The sequence below is a fragment of the Anser anser genome (genome assembly GCF_964211835.1).
Source record: "Anser anser genome assembly, chromosome: 1".
NCBI classification, from domain to species: Eukaryota; Metazoa; Chordata; class Aves; order Anseriformes; family Anatidae; genus Anser; species Anser anser.
In genome coordinates, this window is record NC_139720.1 from 195120315 (window position 1) to 195139503 (window position 19189).

At 36.8% G+C, this 19189-nt stretch overlaps 1 protein-coding gene across 5 annotated transcripts in view; it reads right to left on the minus strand.

Annotated features, from left to right (window-relative positions):
- Positions 1–9281: 9281 nt before the first annotated feature.
- ATM (ATM serine/threonine kinase) overlaps positions 9282–19189 on the minus strand; it is a 76912-nt gene continuing 67004 nt past the window's right edge. For 4 of the 5 annotated variants that reach the window (XM_083849845.1, XM_083849842.1, XM_083849843.1 and 1 more), the window contains 9 exons: positions 18260–18400; positions 17211–17327; positions 15876–16025; positions 14622–14787; positions 13276–13362; positions 13079–13193; positions 11449–11512; positions 10795–10931; positions 9282–10675 (listed from right to left, as the gene is read on the minus strand). In XM_083849845.1, coding sequence (XP_083705971.1) covers positions 10492–10675; positions 10795–10931; positions 11449–11512; positions 13079–13193; positions 13276–13362; positions 14622–14787; positions 15876–16025; positions 17211–17327; positions 18260–18400 — 1161 coding nt within the window. In that variant the 3' untranslated portion in view covers positions 9282–10491. The remainder of the gene's footprint in view (positions 10676–10794; positions 10932–11448; positions 11513–13078; positions 13194–13275; positions 13363–14621; positions 14788–15875; positions 16026–17210; positions 17328–18259; positions 18401–19189) is intronic. The other variant, XM_083849844.1, reaches the window with a different exon arrangement.

Consider the following 19189-nt stretch of genomic DNA (forward strand, 5'->3'; position numbering starts at 1 on the left):
AGTAGCTGTGCTTTACGTAATGTGCTTAGATAATGGTCTCCATTTTTCAGATAAAATATTACAATCAAAGAAGTGCTTATAGGAGCTTCATAGTCTCTTGTTGTCTGAGATTATTCTCGTTATTAGCTTATTCATGTTTCTACACTGTCCTGTTTCTTGGTAACGATTCAAAGAGACTAAAGAAGTGGTTTACAAAGACACAGAACTGCAAGTCATGTGCATCCAAACTAGTTTGATTGTACACGTCACGGTGAGTGCCTGTGGTAATGACCTGCCTCCAGTTGCAAAGGACCTTTAAAAAATAGGTCTATTATCTCAAAGTCTTTTGTCTCACTTTGTATCAACTTCTAACAATTACTGGTATAGCAGCTATTAGAGCAACATATATATGTGGTACATTTGTAGATGACAACGAGTTTGTGTAGGAAATAAGAAGGTCTATAATATTGTAATCAAAGATCATGTCATTATATATAGGGGAAAATTGGTTGTATTGACATTGGCCAAGAAATCCAATTTTCCCCAACCTTAAGGACAATCACTGAATTATGCTGTGGTGTTCTGTTCAGCCTCGTGTCCACTTCTCGTATCCTTTCTGCTGTCTAATGATACACATCTGTTTTCTGGAGCAGCTTTTGTGAGAGGCTGCTCACAGAGCCCTGCTCACAGACCTGTCCCATTCCAATTTGTCTTCAGTTCTCTCTGCTTGTTTCCTCCCATACCCTTCTGGTTACATCCCAGATATATACACAGATCAGCAGTGGGTTTTACTGTGCTACACGCCCTCCCTTTTTTGTACTCATCCACAGCATGCAGTGAAGTACCCAGGACATGGACTTCAGGTGGGAGGCACAGCTCTCACCAGGAGGACGGTGCTGTATAGCGGGAGGAAGATATATCTTCAAGAGTTCAAGAGTCATGAATAGTTAATGATGGCTAGAAAAAGATTTAAAGAAGGATCTGGATAATGATGGCCTCATCTTATTTAAAAAAAAAAAAAAAAGATGTCGATAGGATTAAAACATTCTTTTTAGAAGTAGATCTGTAAATACAAACTGGAAAAGAAGAGCTGTTTTACCCAGCAATTTTTTCAAGACAACTGTGATAATCGAGGGATTTAGATATTTCAATACAACAAAGAACTAGTAAGTTTTAGAGGAACAGATCCTCATGTTCTGGTGAAGTGCACTGACCCTTGGAGATAAAGGCTGTGCTTGTCTGTTACTGGTTTGTCACTGCTCAAGTTACTGAGTGCAGTACAAAATTGGATACTTAGGCTCCAACACTAGCTTGTCTTGTTTTCTGTTTGCCATATGGTGTTGTAAAACAAGGCTCCTTACAGTAATATAAATCAAACAGTATTTTTGATTGCCCCCGGTCTTTTCTGAGTCCCACAGTTAGAGATGCACTGTGGAGTTGAAAACAACTGAAACTATGATCCAAGGGAAAACAAAGCTGAGCATCAAAGTGAAAACATAAACATCTGCCTTTCAGAAGTAAGTATAATGGACTGGAACTCATTTCTTGTAAGCCACTTGAAAGCTGTTTAATAATTATGAAAGTATTTATAGGCCAAGTTGACTTCCTTTGCTTATTCCTGAGAGCCTGTAGTTGGTATATTCTTTAAGCAGCTTTGTTTGCTTGCTAGAAACCTCATTATGTTTTGCATGTTTTCTAGTCTCTCTAGTAAAGGACCTAAACCTGATCAAGAGCCTGTTTCTGCAAGTACTACCACGTAATTGAAATAAAGTATTCACAGCAGGATACTGTTTCTGACTTAATTTCTCAGTAGGATGGGAGCAGTGTAGATCATTATTTTTCTTTTTGCAGGCAGAGTTGCTCGGTGTTGCAGCAGGTGCTTTCCTCAAATCCAGCTAGGTGCTCTACGTGTCATTGTACACTACGTGATACTCACTGTGGTAGTCATTCTGGATGCACAGAATAGCCACTGAGTGAAACTTAAACATATATTTGCATAAATTCAATGTTTTCAGTCGAACAGATCACGGTGGATGGAACTAGATTTCTGAATTCACAGTCTCTGCAGACCTGACTACTTGTCAGTCTTACTGATTCAGAGATTTGTGGTTGGCTTGCTCTTACTAAGAGCACAGCTCTGGTTATTTTAATGCTGTTTTTTTTCTGTTGATTTCAGTGGAGCCTGATTTTTATGGCAGACTTTTAGAGGCCAGACTTATTCCACCTGCCTTTAGTCACTTAGCAGAGGTGTATCAGCAAGGAGCATAGTTGTTAAGGTCCCTATTGTCATCTCCCTATGGCTGTTAATAGCTTAGCTGTTGTAAAACTGCTCTGGGGAAGTGCCTTTCTACCTCTGCTAGCTACAGAGTGAGCCTATGGTGCACAGGCTTCTGACTTCAGTCAAATTTGAAAAATTGTATGTAAATGCTTAAAAGTTCTTTAACTTACATATCTTGGTATGCGCATCTGCTTAGATTTAGGCGTAAAATACTTGTCTCTTGATATTTGATATTTAAGTAACTTGAAATAACATGAGCAGTGGCACCCACCCCAGCCAACTCCCCCCATCTTTTACTGCTGGGCTTGATGCCACGTGGCATGGGACATCTCTCTGGTCAGTCTGGGTCAGCTCCTGGCTGTGTCCCCTCCCAGGTCCTTGTGCACCTTGTGCTGGCAGGGCAGCATGAGGAGCTGAACAGTCCTTGGCTCTGTGTGAGCGCTGCTCTGCAACAACTAAACATCCCTGCATTATCACCAGCACCACACCAGCTGCTATGAAGAAAGTTATCCCAGCCAAACCAGTACACTGTTTGACTTTACCCTCGTTTATCATTGCTTTATGAATAAAACATCATTAATTTACCTCACATCAATTGTACACAATGCGAATGAAGGCACTACTTAGATTGCTGTTCAAGTTGTAGTGTAGAGGCCGGGGTGGGAAGTCAATTTATCATTTACAAGATGCTCCCCTTTAGTAAGAGCATGAAGTAAGGAGAATGTATGTAGGTGGGAATTACGGACCCATCTTAATCCTCATTTACAAAGTAATTGCACCATGACAAAACATGAAAAGGAAAAATATTTTACTTATATCCTATCAATTTAGTTGTGGTATATTTACAGTGGTATCTCATATTTTTTGTTTCTTTCCCAAAGAGTGAGAGAAGCAGATGTGATTACCTTTCATCAGAATAATTTCCATTAAGGAAGGTTGAGTCTTGGTAATAGGAGATAACACATGGTGTATTTTTCAATGACTCCTGTGATTTTCAACCTGCTCCCCATTTTTTCATGACATTTCTCACCAAAGGTGTTCCAAAACACCCAGAGAGAATGCTCGGCTAAGAAGATACCTGAAACTTTTCCATTTCTCTCTGTTTAGCAAGACAAGAATTGAACGATGGAATCAAGATTTTTGGTGGGTTTTCTGACACCAAAACAGATAGATGAGTGCATGTTGGTTGATTATAGCAATTCTGCCAAAAGATAGATTGAGTCAAATGAGTGCAGTTACACAGTAAACCACCTGGAAGTTCAATTGATTAAATAGCTTTAAAGCAATGCAGAGGATCTGTTATTGGTTTGATCACCTTAAATACAGATGGATGGCTCTTCTCTGTTCCATTAAAGAAATACATTACAAATTTTCACATATATTGAATCCTTATCCAAGTTTGCTAGAAATTATGTTTTGTGTATTTTGAAGAATTCATCTGTTCAGAAAAAGCAAGCTCTATCATATTCTAATGTAACTATCTCTTTCATGAAACTTTCCTCCAAGTATTTCTTTTAAAATATTCACTCCTAGACCTATTGCAGTCACGTCTGCCAAAAGCCCTGATGTTATACAGAACTGAACAAGGTGCTGCAGATTTTTGGAAAAGCTGGATGAGGGCAGCGGCAGGTACAAGCATATAGAGAACAATGCTTGGAGACTTCTTTTTGTCAGAGTAATTAGAGAAAAGCAAACTTTTTTTCCCTGATATATAAACTCATCTTTTTCCTCACTGTTACCCCATGCATCATCCAGGATTTAGTTTCACCTATTCCATGGAAAAAAAAATATCATGGACAAGATCCTTATTGTCAGTTTAGTTAATCACTAAAGGTACACGCAATAAAAAGTTAAAATGCTTTATTTATATCACATTCCTCCCAATTTATTCATCGAATAACATCCTAAATAACAATGTGTATAAATAGCTCTGAGTACTATCCTGCAAGACCTATGAAATAGATCTACTTGTGAAGTTAGAATGGTTTTTTTTTTTTTTAATCCGGCAGATTTCATAACTTTCCAAAGAAAAAAATCCATTTACTATTTTGTGCAGTGAGCTATAACTCCAGATAAAAGTAGCTGTGGAAAGGAAATGCTGTGTGCTAGGCTCATCATTGCCAGTCACGACTCTGTTTATTTCTGAAGTTCACTGGTCATCGCTCCAGACGCAGGTGGAGTTCATCTCTGATAAAAGAAGCAGACACTAGTCACTTTTATCATGAGGCTAAGAAAACTGTTTTTTTTTTTTTCACACTCAAGTCCCATATACAATCGTTACCACCGATCCTGCTCTGTAGCAATATGTAGCAAGACAGTTGGCTGACTCCCAAAACCTTAACACTCCATTAAAGGTGTTTTGAAATATGCAACATGCAATCATCCAAGATTCCTGTATACTTTATAGTTTTGAATTACTCTGAGGATTAGCTAAATTCATTTTAAAATACAAAGTTTTATTAGCTTTGGGATGATGTAGTCATTTTTATGTATTGTTGTCTTCTACTGTCAACATATGGTTTTGTTAATCAAGGTGATACAATTGCATGTGAACTTACTAATTTTAGAATTAAGTTTATTTTGCTCTTGATTGTCCGTTCTGAAGAACAACAGACTATCTCGTAAAGGCAAATAAGGTTCTTTGAAGCACTTTTGTTCTAGATGTACTTAGTACGTCCATTACCAGGAAACGTGTGTCACCTTGCACATGACAAGAAGATGTCACAAAGGCCAGGCATCCATTTCTAGGACTGATCTCGTGATTCTTTCAGGAAAAACACCAGGTTCATATTATTCCACAAGGATAAATCACCTTCATACCATAAAAATAATGGAGCATCCCACAAAAGGAAATCCTAATTTTCTTTCTAATATTTTTTTCAGTAAATTCAAATTAGTCGATGGAGGGACTTTGGAAGACCAATAGCAAAATAATGAGTTATTCATCAACCGGATATGGTAAATGCACGGCAGTAGCCAGCATACAAAGTAAATGACTTATGTTATATACTGGACACATGACAGCCTCCTCCTCCAGCTAATAAATTCATGAAATTCATCAATTTGGAGTCAGTTGGATCACTTGATTACTGAGATATTCATACCTCTAATAAAAATTGGACAATGCAATAGGGTAGAAATTTATTTATATATATATATATACACACACTATATCACCAATATATTTTTTTTCTTTTTATATCATCAGATCAATTTATTAAAATGATTTTACATATATATTTTAAGCATTATATAAATTTTAAAATCTTCAAACATGTCTTTAATTAAGTGATGAGTAGTTCTTTTACGGCAGCAAACTATAAGAAGAGCCCTCAGCTACATCTGTAATGCAGATGCTCTAATGAAAACAGGAAGCTCAAAGACAGGCAGAAAGGGCTTTGGGAAGAATAATAACAAACAGATACTTTGAACCTGTTAGAACAAGAACAAAAATACTGTGGGAGTTAGAAGGAAAGGTTGACAAGGGCGGTAGGAACGGTGCAAACAGGGAGCCCACAAGCTTACTTCCCTGTTTTGCATAAAGTAAACCTTGCTAATTTGGACCTGAATGATGACAACACTCTTGCTTTGTTATCATCGTATATCCTGAGGAGAACCACAGTCTCAAAGGGCTGTGTTATCTTTCCCTACATAATGTCTGCCTTAACACAATACCTCATTTATTGTCATTGCCTTGCGAGACCTTGCATGTAAATGACAGAATTAAGATAAAATGATAGGAGATAATTATAAACAGATGTGTGTCACATGGTGGTTTGCACCCACAGTGGTTTTCACAGACCTAAATAAATCGTCTTAAAACTGGTTTTAATTGCACCGGTAGGACTGCTGTGTGCTGATAGGGCATCAGTTAGGCCTCAGTTTCTGTGTTTTGAGATAGCCAAGGGGCTTTTAGTGTGCATGATATACTTACGTGTTACGCAAGGTATAGGTGTGTTAACATAAATTATCGCCTGATTAGGGTAGTGAGTCAAAACAACAAAACAAAACAGAATCTAAGAGTCAGATTCTGTTCTCATTTACACTTACATAATTGGAAGTGATGTAATTTTGTATTCATGCTGCTGTCTGGACAAAATCTCCAGTGAGCTGTACTTAAAAGCTAAGTATAGTCTAATTTTATGGTTTTTTTTTTTTTTTTTTAACAGTAGAGCAATAGTAATTAAAAACAGAGCAATGCCATGAGATTATTTCTCATATTTACGGAAACTTGATAGTTAGGTGTGCAATCTTAGGGAAAGTTAATTCTCTTCTGTCTTCGTTTCTGTAACAAAAAAAGAACTGTCTCTGGCTTTGATTTAAAAATTATATGAAGATTTGAAGCAGGTATAGGCATTGTTACTTTAAATACCTAAATATCTTGATGTTCATTTCCACTCTGTTTCTTAGACTTCCACATAAGTTGCAACATTATCCATACAGATTCTCAGATTCCACACCTTAACTGAGAAAGAAGAGCAACTCTTACTCCCTTTCCTGTAAGAGATGCATCCCGTAAGATTTTGCATCAAGACCAAATGTAGCACTAGTGAAGAAATTTTTATAATTGATACAGGTCCAATATGGTAAGTTTGCTACTATTCATTTGCATTTTGCTCTACTTCATTGTGATGTGAAGTATAATTATATTTTCAGTGGTAGAAGCTGACTAAACAAGTACTGCCTGACTGAAAAAGCACGTCAGCTGTTCAAGAGTGGACTCTGCTGTTTAGAAACACAAATGACAGTGGGATCAAGTTTTGCTTTAATTCATATTTGCAATAATCTCCCTTTTCAGAACACATTTCTTCAGAGCACAGCATAAGGTTTCCATAGCGTAGATCAATGCACAAACTTCATACTGAAAAAGTGTGTACAAAAAGATTGTTTTTAGCGCTCATCACTGCCAAGAATTTTTACCTTAACCTGTTTCAAAAACATTTACTGAACTGCTTTTCACAGTTCACCCATAAACTGCAGTTGTTCTATCCCTCTGTCCAAGACCTTTTCCTTTACTTCTCACAGGCACTGCTCAAGTGCTAGAGCGTACCAGGCTCCTTTAGCCTTTCTCCCTGCCAGTTCAGCCATATTCAGGATGTCAGTGCTGCCACACACAGAATTCTTTAATATTCAGTATTCTTTAAAATTCTTTAAAGTTCAGTAACTTTATTTGACTTCATATTTTGACATGCAGAGGCATCTGTCGATATATTTTTATGATACAGATGGGTTTCCTTCTAACTTCAGCGTAAGTGTAGCTGGAGCAGTCTAATGAGACAACTAAACCAATGCTGGTTAGTGTAGGAGTTACTGTCCTGACAAATCAGAAAATCTCAGCACTGCTCAGAAAGGGGATTTTTTCATTTTATTTTATTTTTTTATATATATATATATTTTATTTTTTTCCTGCAGTCAGTACCCATTTTAGGGAAGAGGTCTAAGGACAGCAACTTTTTGAAGAATTAGCTCTCAGCCTGAAGAGCTGTATAATTCATCTTGGATTTGGCTCTAACTAAGGTCTGTGTCTATAATGCTGAATAAAACAGGGGATAGGAAGCCTGCCATGTATTAAGCAAGTTGGATCCCCAATTCTCCCAAGTGCTTAATAATCCAATTTCTGGGCTGCCTTTTGAGCGGCACCAGCTAGATCTCTCTGAGCAATTCGACTTGGTTTGGAAGGCAGTTCATTCCAGGAACAGTGTCCAAAAGGGACGGTGGATAGCACTGCTGGAGGTTCGGCTCCTCCCAACCCCACTCTGTCCCAACAGGCTTTACATCCTCAAACCCCCCCAGATAACCTCATGTTACATCCTGGTCATGCAGTACGGTATTCAGTGTCATCCTCAAACAACAACTGCAGGTTGTTCTGCAACAGTGTTATTTAATAAACTGACCCAAACCCTTGTACAAAGCAGCCGTGACCTAAGGCAAGAAGTGCATGTGGCACCCAGAAGAGACACAGACAGGGAGCCATCCTTGGACTTGATCTGTAGGCACAGTCAGAAAACACAGACCAAACCCTTGCCACGTAAACCCAACACAAAATGGGGGAAGAACAGCTACGATGCTGAAAAGAGGGAACTCTCCAGGGCATGAAAGGGCGTAATCACTTTGCACCGCGCTTTTTTTGGACACATGTACAGGGATGGGGAAAGGATGAGGGAGAGGGGAAACCCGAAGTTGTGTGTGCCCATAGAGGTTATCACTGACACCATTCCCTATGCAGTCTCAGAATGCCAAAGTACAAAGTGTACTTTACAGCGTTAACATACAGGATAGATGATGAAAACGAGCATTACGTGAAGACCATATGAAGACCATAATTAACAGTATTGTAACTCCTTCATTTTGACAGTGTTTTGGAGACTCCAGGATTTGTTAACCATTCAAACTGCTTATGCGTTTGTCAGCTAGGTGGTGTCTGACTGCTATAGGAGCTTCCAATAATGTAAGCAGGTTTTAATTACATTTACCATATTTACCCTGCATTTTTATTTGCATTTCTTTCACCTTGAACAATTGCAAATATACGGGCATTCAAAATCTAGACACTAAGTACCAAGTTAAGAGCATTGCAGAGGAATAATTAAATTAATTATTTCCTCTGATGTTACACTTTCCTTAGACAACTGTATTAGTATTAATGGTTTCAATGCTTATTTTAAATAACAAAACTAAATTGTAGCTCAGCAAGATGAAAGTATTCCTTTTCAAGTGGAGCATCTGTAACTCATGAGGGAAGGACAGCATCTGACAAATGCTTTTATGCAACGTTCATTTGTATGATTAGCTAGAGCTTTAATACAGAAAACAAACAAAAAAGCCCACAGAATTTCCACTATAAGAAGTATGAGGAAAAAATTCAATAACAATATTGGATTTTTTTAATCCACTCTTAAAAGTAAAAACTCTTCAAGTGTTTTTTGTTCAGTTCTTTCCCACTTGTCACATAAGTTTAATTTTCAGAAAACACATCACTGTATTCCTGCATGAGTTATTTGTCAGAGAAAAAACAGGACACACATTTGGTTCCAAACATAAACAGAAATTTATGCCAACTTCATGAAAACAAAATACAAAAGATTCATCTTGCTATGTTGACAATAACATATAAAACAAAGCAGCAGCATCAAAACTGTGAGAATAAAATAAACACCAGTGAAATGTTAATGAGACCAGAAATTCCTCACTTACACCGCTGCAAAAATGCATAAAGTTTAAACTAGGATAATGTGAGAGTATACCAATTTTTATTCATATTTTTATAGAGAAATGATTCAGAAAGATTTATTAAATATACCAGTGACACTTATTTGAGGGGATTCTTCCATTATCAATATTCACAGACTATCCTTTTCATTATTATTTTTTATTTCAAAAGAAGCAATGCCTTCTGTAAAAATGTGTACATTCAGAATCTTTTTTTGTGTGCTCAAAATGAAACTTCAATGTTTCTGAAAGGTATTCCAGATACAGAATGACTGCTTACTTTAGAGGGGTTAGCTCGTATGCTAGGCTTCACTGTACAGTCAGTCACAGGAGTTAGAGTTACAAAAACTAAGATTTTTTTTGTTTCATAGCATTAAAGAAACGCTATAAAAATTAGGTACAAGCATAATTTCAACATGAAAGAACAGCAGTATTACACTTGACTCAATGACTTTATCTCTATAAAAAATTGTCCATTTAACAAAGCTAAAAAAAAACAACTTTCAAGTCTTTAAACATAAAGTTCTCTTGTTTTCTTTTACACTTTTGTCAAGTGTCATTAAAGCATTATCTTTAAAGCATGCCCCCTCCTTTTTGAAATGCACTTTATCTAGTCGTTTCATGACTCCTGGTTTTCAGACCAGCTGTGTCACCATACTGGATTATCGTACGCCAGACTAGCTGTTTAACAGCTAGACAAAGGTGATGAATCTCAGGGTAAAGAACACTATGCATCCAGCGTGCCTGAGCAAAGTCCTTGCAAGTCATAAGGAATGTCACAGCACTGGCTGTTTTGTACTGTATGGTGAACGGAAGTGGAGGAAAAACAGAATGCTTTCTTGGTAACAGGTTCTTGAGAAAAAAAAAACACGCCGTCCCCAAAGCATCCACCTATTACTAATACGTATAAACCTTTAGAGTTGACCTGATCCAATGTTTAATTGGGAAATACAAACTTGAAATGTTCACAGACACTTGCTGCTTAAAAATAGGTTTCTTCTAACAGCATACTAGAACCTCCCAAGTCACACCCAGGGTTTCCATCCAGGAAAGAGTTGGCTCAGGTTTTTAGGGTCCATGGCTTGCTGGATGAGGAGGTTCACCTGCCCTCCCACACTGAGCACCGTTCCCTCCTCAACGCCTTTCAGCTTCTCCTGAAGTCTCATCAGGACGCGTTCAGCCACTTTGTTAAAACTCTGGTCATCGCTGCTGGCGGAAAAAAGACAGAAAAACAGTGGCGCTAGGTATGGTCCTGACCACAACGAGCAATGTTCAGCAATACAAATGTAAAGCACAGCAACAGACAATAAAAAAAGTAAATCTCTCACCTGGCTTTTCTTTTACATTCTTGTGGATCAGCGCCGAGTGTGGAGCTCATGTCAGCCTCATCCTCTGGTCTCTGCTGCAAATACAAAGCTTTCAAGGGGTTCATGGTCCAGTCAAAGAGGGGATCATAGAGCAGCACCTACACAGTAAATAAGCATCTATTTAATTTAAACTGTTAATTACAGCTAGCTCAGTGCCCTAACAGAAACAGTCAGTTGGTGATGTTCATGCTAACCAGATTAGAACTTTTTTTTTTTTGAAAATCCAGTAATATTGGGCTAAAATGCTTAGTAGACAATGTAACGATGAAATAACATCTGATCATTTGCAGGTGTCTGTACTGTGCATACTTGACTCAGTTTTGACATTCACAGCCAGAAATATTTTAGCTACTGAACAGGGAGAACTGTGTATGCCTGAAACAAATAGTTCCCATAGAAAGTACAGACTGGTCTTGATTTTATTGAAGATTGCATGAACTGACAAATCTGACCAATGCTACTAAATGAAAATTCAAAGAATAAAACATAGAAAAGAAAAAGAAAGACAAGCCATAAATATAAATTTAAACAGTATAGTGATGTGTTCCAATACAAAGACCAGAAATTGAAGATATTGTGACAGCTTGCTATCGGAAAGAATGAAAAAATAGTTACCTCTACAATGGTCAGCAAAGCTTCTTGAGAATTTCTCATAACAGCCATTGTTTTCTCACAGCATCTAGAAAATATTTTACTGTATTTTTAGATTCTTTTTGGTAAAATGAAATGGTATTTCCTTCATTTTAGAAATGGGTACTTGTACTCTTATTAAAAGCTAGTTTCTAACATATGAGTAACCTGCTTGTTTCCATTTTAGAGAAAAAGGAGAAATTTAGAACTATATGACCATAAGGCGAATATATACAGAACTGATAAATTCCCTATGGGAAAGAAATTACCAGATTCACTGTCTGAACTGTTTCTATACGCAGAATTAACCACTGAGCCACCACTGATTGCTGTGGTATGCCACAATGGCAGTACTGCTTGGCTGGGTGAAAATGTGCGTGTCGGAGGTGCTCTGTAAGGCATCAGAGAATCTTGGCAGGGCACCTTCCTATGAAACAAGCAGAGCCAGTGGCCAGAGACATTAAGCTACTTCCGAAATCTCTCCAACAGCTTTAGATGTAGAAGTTGCTATTTACACTCACTCCCCGCTGAACTAGGCGTCTGAAAGTCATAAGAAACTTTCCTTATGAGACAGGTACTCTTCAGGGAAAGGGTCGGCCTCCTTACCTACTTCAGGATCGGAACATACACTACAAAGTTAACTGGCTGTGTTCACACCCAATCTTGAGATGCCTTGTTTATACGCTTACACCTATACGGTTACTTACAGGTCGGTATGGCTAAGGCAGAAACAATATCTGCACCAGAAACTGTATTTACTTCTGCCAGAGACAAACAATTCACTTTTTTTCTGTATCATGGGACAAAAGTTTCAGAAGTAACAAGAAATGGTGAATTTGAGAGCATCATGGTTAGAATAGAAGTGGCAGTGACTGTTCCTTTACAGTACAAATGTACATTAGGACTGATTAAATGCTACCTTACAAAGACAATGCTTACATGTTTTTCAAAGACATGGAATTCGGGGCTTGCAAGCGTTAATATCATGAAAGCCTCCGATGAGAGAAATGACCTGCTTTTTAGGGCCCTCTCAGGTCATTAGCATAAAATAAGATGGAAGTTAACAGAAATTCATCCCTTTGGGGAGTTTTCTGTCTTGCAGCTCAAATCTATTGTGCGATTTATATTTTGCACTTGCAAAGTGATACCAAATAAATGAACTGAAAGAGGAAAAAGACCACAAATTAATTAAAAATAAAAAAACTGAACAGATATAAGAGAACAAAATAATTTAAAGAAACTTCATGGCTTGGATATATAGTATAGTTTTAAAGGAAGTACATAGCTCTGAAGAAAACAAATCCTAGCAGTGTAAATTGAAGGATGACATTTAGCTGTGGAGCCTTTAGAAGCACTGAGCCAACCCTGAGATTCACAAGAGGGTGACATTCACCCATTATTTAGTGAAGAATATGATACACTGGGTAACAATAATGGAATATTTATCTGTGTACATGAATAACAGTGTATGATTTAGAGGGTAGCATTTAGTTTTGGATATTATTAACAGAAATTAAGTCTCCCCTCAAGCACTGAGACTACGTAACATAAAACAATTATAATGCCATAAGTACACCGCTGCCTCCTTACCCCTATGCCATATAGGATCACTTACCTTCTGAAGACTCCTTCCACTCCAGTAATACCCATTCCGTCTACAATATCCCTGGTTAATCTAAATGGAACAGTCTCCGGTGTGGGAAGGATTTTACCTTGCTCAAAAGCAACTCCTAAATGAAAAAATAATACGTGTTAAAAAAAAAAAAAGTTCGAGTAAATAAAAATGAAAGCTTTCTTTTCTGTCCCACTTACCCAAATCTATATGCACTAGTTCTGCAGTTTGTTCATCTATCAGGATGTTATGAACATGTCTGTCTCCAAGTCCAAGTATGTAGCCAACTAAAAGAAAAAGGTAAGTTCTGAAACTATTATTTACGTGCCATAAGAAACAGGGATCATTTAACATAGAGAAGATTATTCAAATCAGTTTAACACATGGAAACAAATTAAAAGTGAGACTATTTCTTCCTCCATGTAAATGTATTCCTCCAGTAAAGAGCAAATGTCATTCCACAAATTTTAGAAAAAGGTTGACTGAATGCAATTGCATAATGGCAGTTCTGATGCACAAAACCAGATGGCTTTATCTATTTCACAGACTTCTTGCTCACTTCTCCCTGTAGACAGGTTAAACAAACAATTTCACAATTTTGAATTAAAGATAAAAAGCAAGTACACGGTAAAGTGAGGGGTTTCTTATTATTACAATTTCTAAGAAAACCTTTTAACTCACAGTATCATATAATCATAACTCAGTCAGGGCAGCTCTATACCTAAATAGTTCCTAAGTGATCCTTGTCTAATTTGGTTTTAAAAATCTCCAAATTATAAGATCTTTCATGTAAGCCTATTTCAGTGCTTTACTGTCCTCACATTTAGAAAACCTTCAAATGAAACCTTGATGCTTTTTTTTCCCTATCTAACAGACATAGATTAATATTTCCTATAAAATTCTTTCATCTTAATTCTGCTAGACAGTAGATTTACTTAATTTTTCAGCAAAAAGGGAGTGTATAAACAATATGCTAACATATAAGATACAGTCTATTGTAATGTATACAATATACTATCAAATATCTTCCAGAGACATGATATGAAACTGAGTCATCCAGAAGAAATCCAGAATTTGTATGTCTATACTTACTTATGGAGACAGAAAAATCAAAGAAAAATGCCAAAGCTTAAATAACCATTTCAGCCATACCTAATGATGCCAGCAAAAGGGAAGTAAAAGATTAAGCCTTTCAACTCAGCTAAAACATTTGAGGATACAGATGAAATGAAAAAATCTTAAAGCACAATAACTGAAATAGTCAGATAGTCAGGTAAAAACTACCAGAGGTTAAATATACAAACCACATATATAGAGAAAATAAAGAAAGAATTTAATTCTGTCTTTCTACTGCAGAAAAAGGGGAGGGGGGTGTCAGAAATTTTAATTCATAAAATAGTGCTGGTGCTCTTGATGAAATTTTTTGTTCGCCCCCCCCCCCCCTTTTTCTGACAGCTGAAAAAAGCTGAAAAGCATTACATCTGAAATGGTATAAACTGGTTTTTTACTTAATTAAAAAAGCCATGTTAATAGTTCAATGCAATACCTATAGAAGAAGTAGCCACACTGCGAGTGTATGCCAACCGTTTTTCAAACCACACAGCTGGATCCAGGAATTTTTCCATGCAGAAGTAACGAAACACAGGTTGAAAATTCTCACAGATCTTCATGAAGATGTTGTATTTCTCTTCAGAATGTTTCTTCTGCGCATCCTTTAAATGCACAAGAAATGTTTCTCCCATGATTGACTGCTTTGGAGAGAAATACAGCCCTACCCCTTCCCCCCTCTCCCAAATGCTGTTCTCACTCATTTCTCTCAGCTATGAACAGTATTTTTTCCAGCAATCATTAATGCACCTATTTGTCTGTTTTACTAAACAATTATATTTTCATACACAACTCATGGGCTACATATGAAAAACACATCCCATTTCTCTGGTTCAGTGGCTGCATGTATTTTACATACAGGTAAATGCATCTTGTTGAGACATACTTCCCCCACACCCTCTTCTGTTGCTTTTCTGATTGCTTCACACAGTTGTGAGAAAGTCATTCTCACTCATTCAGTCGCATGCAAAAGCTGTACAAAGCCACAATTAAGCACACATTTATCCTGTTAAATCTATACAGATTTAAAAGAAATTAATTTCTTGCACATTGTGGCTAAGTAAAGCAACAGGTAAAACTGTCTGCAGTGACGTGCTGAGTCAATTTATTGTCCTTTACATATGGTAGTGGTCATTATTTACTCTTCTTTTTAGTCTTCCTTTAGTCTTTTCTTTTTCCTGTGCATGGATGTCAGCGCACAGGAGGAGCCAGACCTCTTCACACTGCCTTACGGCAGTTAAGACCATGCATTCGTCTCAGCTGCATTCTAAACCCATTTTCCCCAAGGATTAGTATCTAGCATTTTGGCTTATTCATGAAAACAAAATTATTTTTCAATGCAATGAGAAACATGACAAGCATAAGTTAATTTTATAAGTTAACTTTATACTGAATCTGTTGGGTCTCTGTAACGACCGTTCTGGTATTCCAATGTATTTATATTCTAGAAAACATTTCACAGATTTCCTGGAGATTTAGCTATATCAAAATCTTTCCTACAGCAAACATTCATTCAGCAATTTTTATTTTGTAAAGACTCTTTCCAGGCTGCATTCAGATTGGTGTGAAGATATATTAATACCATTGTTATATACTAGAAGTATAACTTTATTTTCTCCTTTAATACTTAAAGAAACCTTTTCTGTGTAGCAGAATATGAGCTAGATATTTTTCTTTAATTATTTTGACTCACCATCATTATCTTCTGGCACTGGTAACTTGAGTAATCTTTAGGCCTGTATCTCTTGTGAGCTCCCTCCTCGATATTCACAAGGAACTCCCCAAGGGGAGTTGTTCCTGAGCACCACTCCAGAACACCACTTTTCTGAGAAAGGGGAACTACCTGTGAAAACAAAACCAGTGCTGCATGGGGGAGGGAAACACACACACAGCTACGAATACATACTGCAGAGCATTGGTGGATATTTGCGTTTGTTTAAAAAAGACACAAAATCAAACCATATAGCTGGCCAAAATATATGATTTTACTGTATAGGTATGCATATATAACATAAACTCAAGGTTCTTCTAGCATATACTTGCAAAGTTTTTTTTAGCCCAGAGGACCTTTCACTACATACTTCAGTACAACTTAGTTAACCTACTCAGTTTGCTTGTTTGGATTAGTATTCTAGAAGACACAACTTGCCTTGAGAATGAACAATCTCCGGGCCTCAGAGAAATAGTTACTGCCTGTGTCCTTTATTATTATTTTTATTATTGTTTTATTATTATTTTCTTATGGAAGTCTCGTTATCTCATAATATAACCCCTCATTTTTTTCCTCCCTGCTCTCATTCATTTTTACACATGTGCAAACATGCATCTTCATTGAGAACTATTTTAAGAATGTGAATCAAACCGTGACTTCTTAGACTATGCTAGCAGTTTTTCTTTAGAAATTCCAGAATACACATTTCTCACTTGTCAAGGACAAGAACTTATACTTTTAGAGCACTTACTCAGGTCACCATCACAATTACTATAATAATCCCTAACACATAAAAAAACGAAAAGGGGGGGAAGTTCCTGTTTAAATACATTTTCTATGTTTATAATTAGAATTTATTGCCGCATTCCCAATTCCAACAGAAACTGTTCTGCAATTCAAATTCTGCATGAACAGACGCTAGACCAGTCTTCTGGATTCAACTGGAAGGAATAGTGCAAGACTAAAATTAACAAGAATTTATAAACAAACTTCTATTCTCAATTTCAATGATAAGCAACTTGTAGTTCAAAGACAGCGAATGACTTCATTTCTGTTCATATAAAGTTCATATAAGTTAATATACAGAAAGCTTTGAATAATATTTAAATATACATTGAGAGGCAGGTTTTTTTAAGGATTTGAAAAAAAATGTAATAATTAGGTTATTCTACACTTTAAGGCACAGTGACACTTTTAACACCACATAAAAGATAAGCTTTTAAATTGTCTTTGGGTTAAGAAGAGAAGAATAGGAAAATATGCTTTATCAGTATCAGTAGTACTTATTCCTCTGCTGCAGCATCTGTTCAGGGTTACCTTGTATCTTCGGATAGCTAATTTTCTCTTTCGTGTTTCAGTGTTTTGCTGGAGCAATGTATTACACATCTGGAAAACCTGTTGCATAACAGCATCTTGTCTCAGATCATCACGTCCCTGTAGTATAAATAGAAAAAGCAGTTAAAGAGCACTTTTTTCAGTATACGACTTCTTGTTCTGCATCTTTCAAATACACAGAAAAAATAAATCCACAAAACACAAGTTACTTTTCCACAATAATCAACTGTAATAAAATGTAATCAATGTCTACATTTGGTTTTCTAATAGTACTCAGTTGTTTAAGTTAATTATAATTAACTTAAATTATCACCTTTTTCTTCTCTTTTTTCACAAATGTTATTCAATTAAGGTTTCAATGAACCTACATTCCTTAAGGTACCTTTTATGTTTTTTAAAAAAAGGTGTTGCATTCACCATATTTAGCAATCCAGCACACGGCTGAAGCAGCATCAGTTGGTACTGCAGTTCTGCTTAAGGAATGCACATCTGGAGATTCAGGCTTCCCTTTAAGACTTTCAAAACTACCCCATACTTAACAGCAAGTCAGAATTCTTGCAGCAGCTGATGAATGTTTACAAAGCCATGAGGGACAGACAGAATGACATCAACTGAGTTTAATGAAAATTTTTTGTTTAGAGGTTTGTGTGTCTACATGCATGTATTCAATTGTCTCTGAATCGTAATTATATTTATACAGGGAAAAAAAGAAAAAGGGTGGTATTTTACACAAAATGCTGACGGCTTTTATTTGCTGCAGGTCACTAGTCACATGACCACAGAAGTCAGCAGGTCTGGTAACTGTCAGATAAGCTATTGTATATTGTTGACAATATTTACAAAAATATTAAATATTATGAGATACTTTGTGATTTCCTTTATTAAAGCCCTGAACAGAGAAAACTGACACTGAACTGTGAGAATTTTGCATTTAGTACGCGAGTGATACCAGAGAAAACTGACATGAGAACTTAAAAAAAAATTCCAACATGCCAAATCTCTGAGATGCCCCTACAACAGACAGAACCTACCTTAACCAGCTGCCTCCTTTCTTTACCATCTGATCCTACACAATCTATTATTTTAGGCAGATTCAGGCCTCCTGCTAAGTGAAATTCTGGCTTAAAGGACCTTATTGTCACCAAATTTTCATATCTTCCTGTGGGATCCACCTGAAATTATATTAGTTTAAAATTAATAAAAATACGATCTCCATTTCCCTCAGAGAAAGCATTAATGATTTGTTTGCAAACTATATGCTAAATATTAATATAAACGTTCTGTCATCTACAGGAATAATAACTCAATTTCAGCCTGTGCCAACTAGCGTTCTCCCAGAAAATATTCATATATGGTTGGAGGACATTAGATTTACATTAGCCTGCAAATGAACCCAAACTACAATTCTAAAACTGCCCAAATCTGTATGGTCTGTATCTTAAACCATCCTGGATATCCCCATGCCACAAAGCAACCCTACTCCATTAGCTGTAAGGAAATTGCATTTGAGTTGTTTATATTACAGACCTCCTTCTGTTTCAGGTAAATTGTACAGGGGAAGAAGAAAAACAAAGACAATAACAATTGTATCTCACAAGGGTGCAACAGCAGGGACCAAGAGGAGCCCTACAAACAAATGTTATTTAGCATGGGCGGCAATTTCTGGCCTCTGAAGTCAAACAGCATAAAATATTCCCTTGGCCTGTTCTATTCGGCTGTACAGAGATAGCCAGGGGGACTTCCAACATATGGAAGCTCAGCTTCAAACACTTACATTTTAGGTGGCTGGCCCAAAATACAACTCTACACTCCTCAAACAGCTAAGTTTCCTAGGTAGGGGAAGCATGCTCACTTACTCAGGCATATAAGAATGGGTGCCGACGCACCCATCTAATCGACAACTCGTGCTAATGGGAACAGATCATTTACCATTACTAAATTACTGAGCTAAAGCACATAAG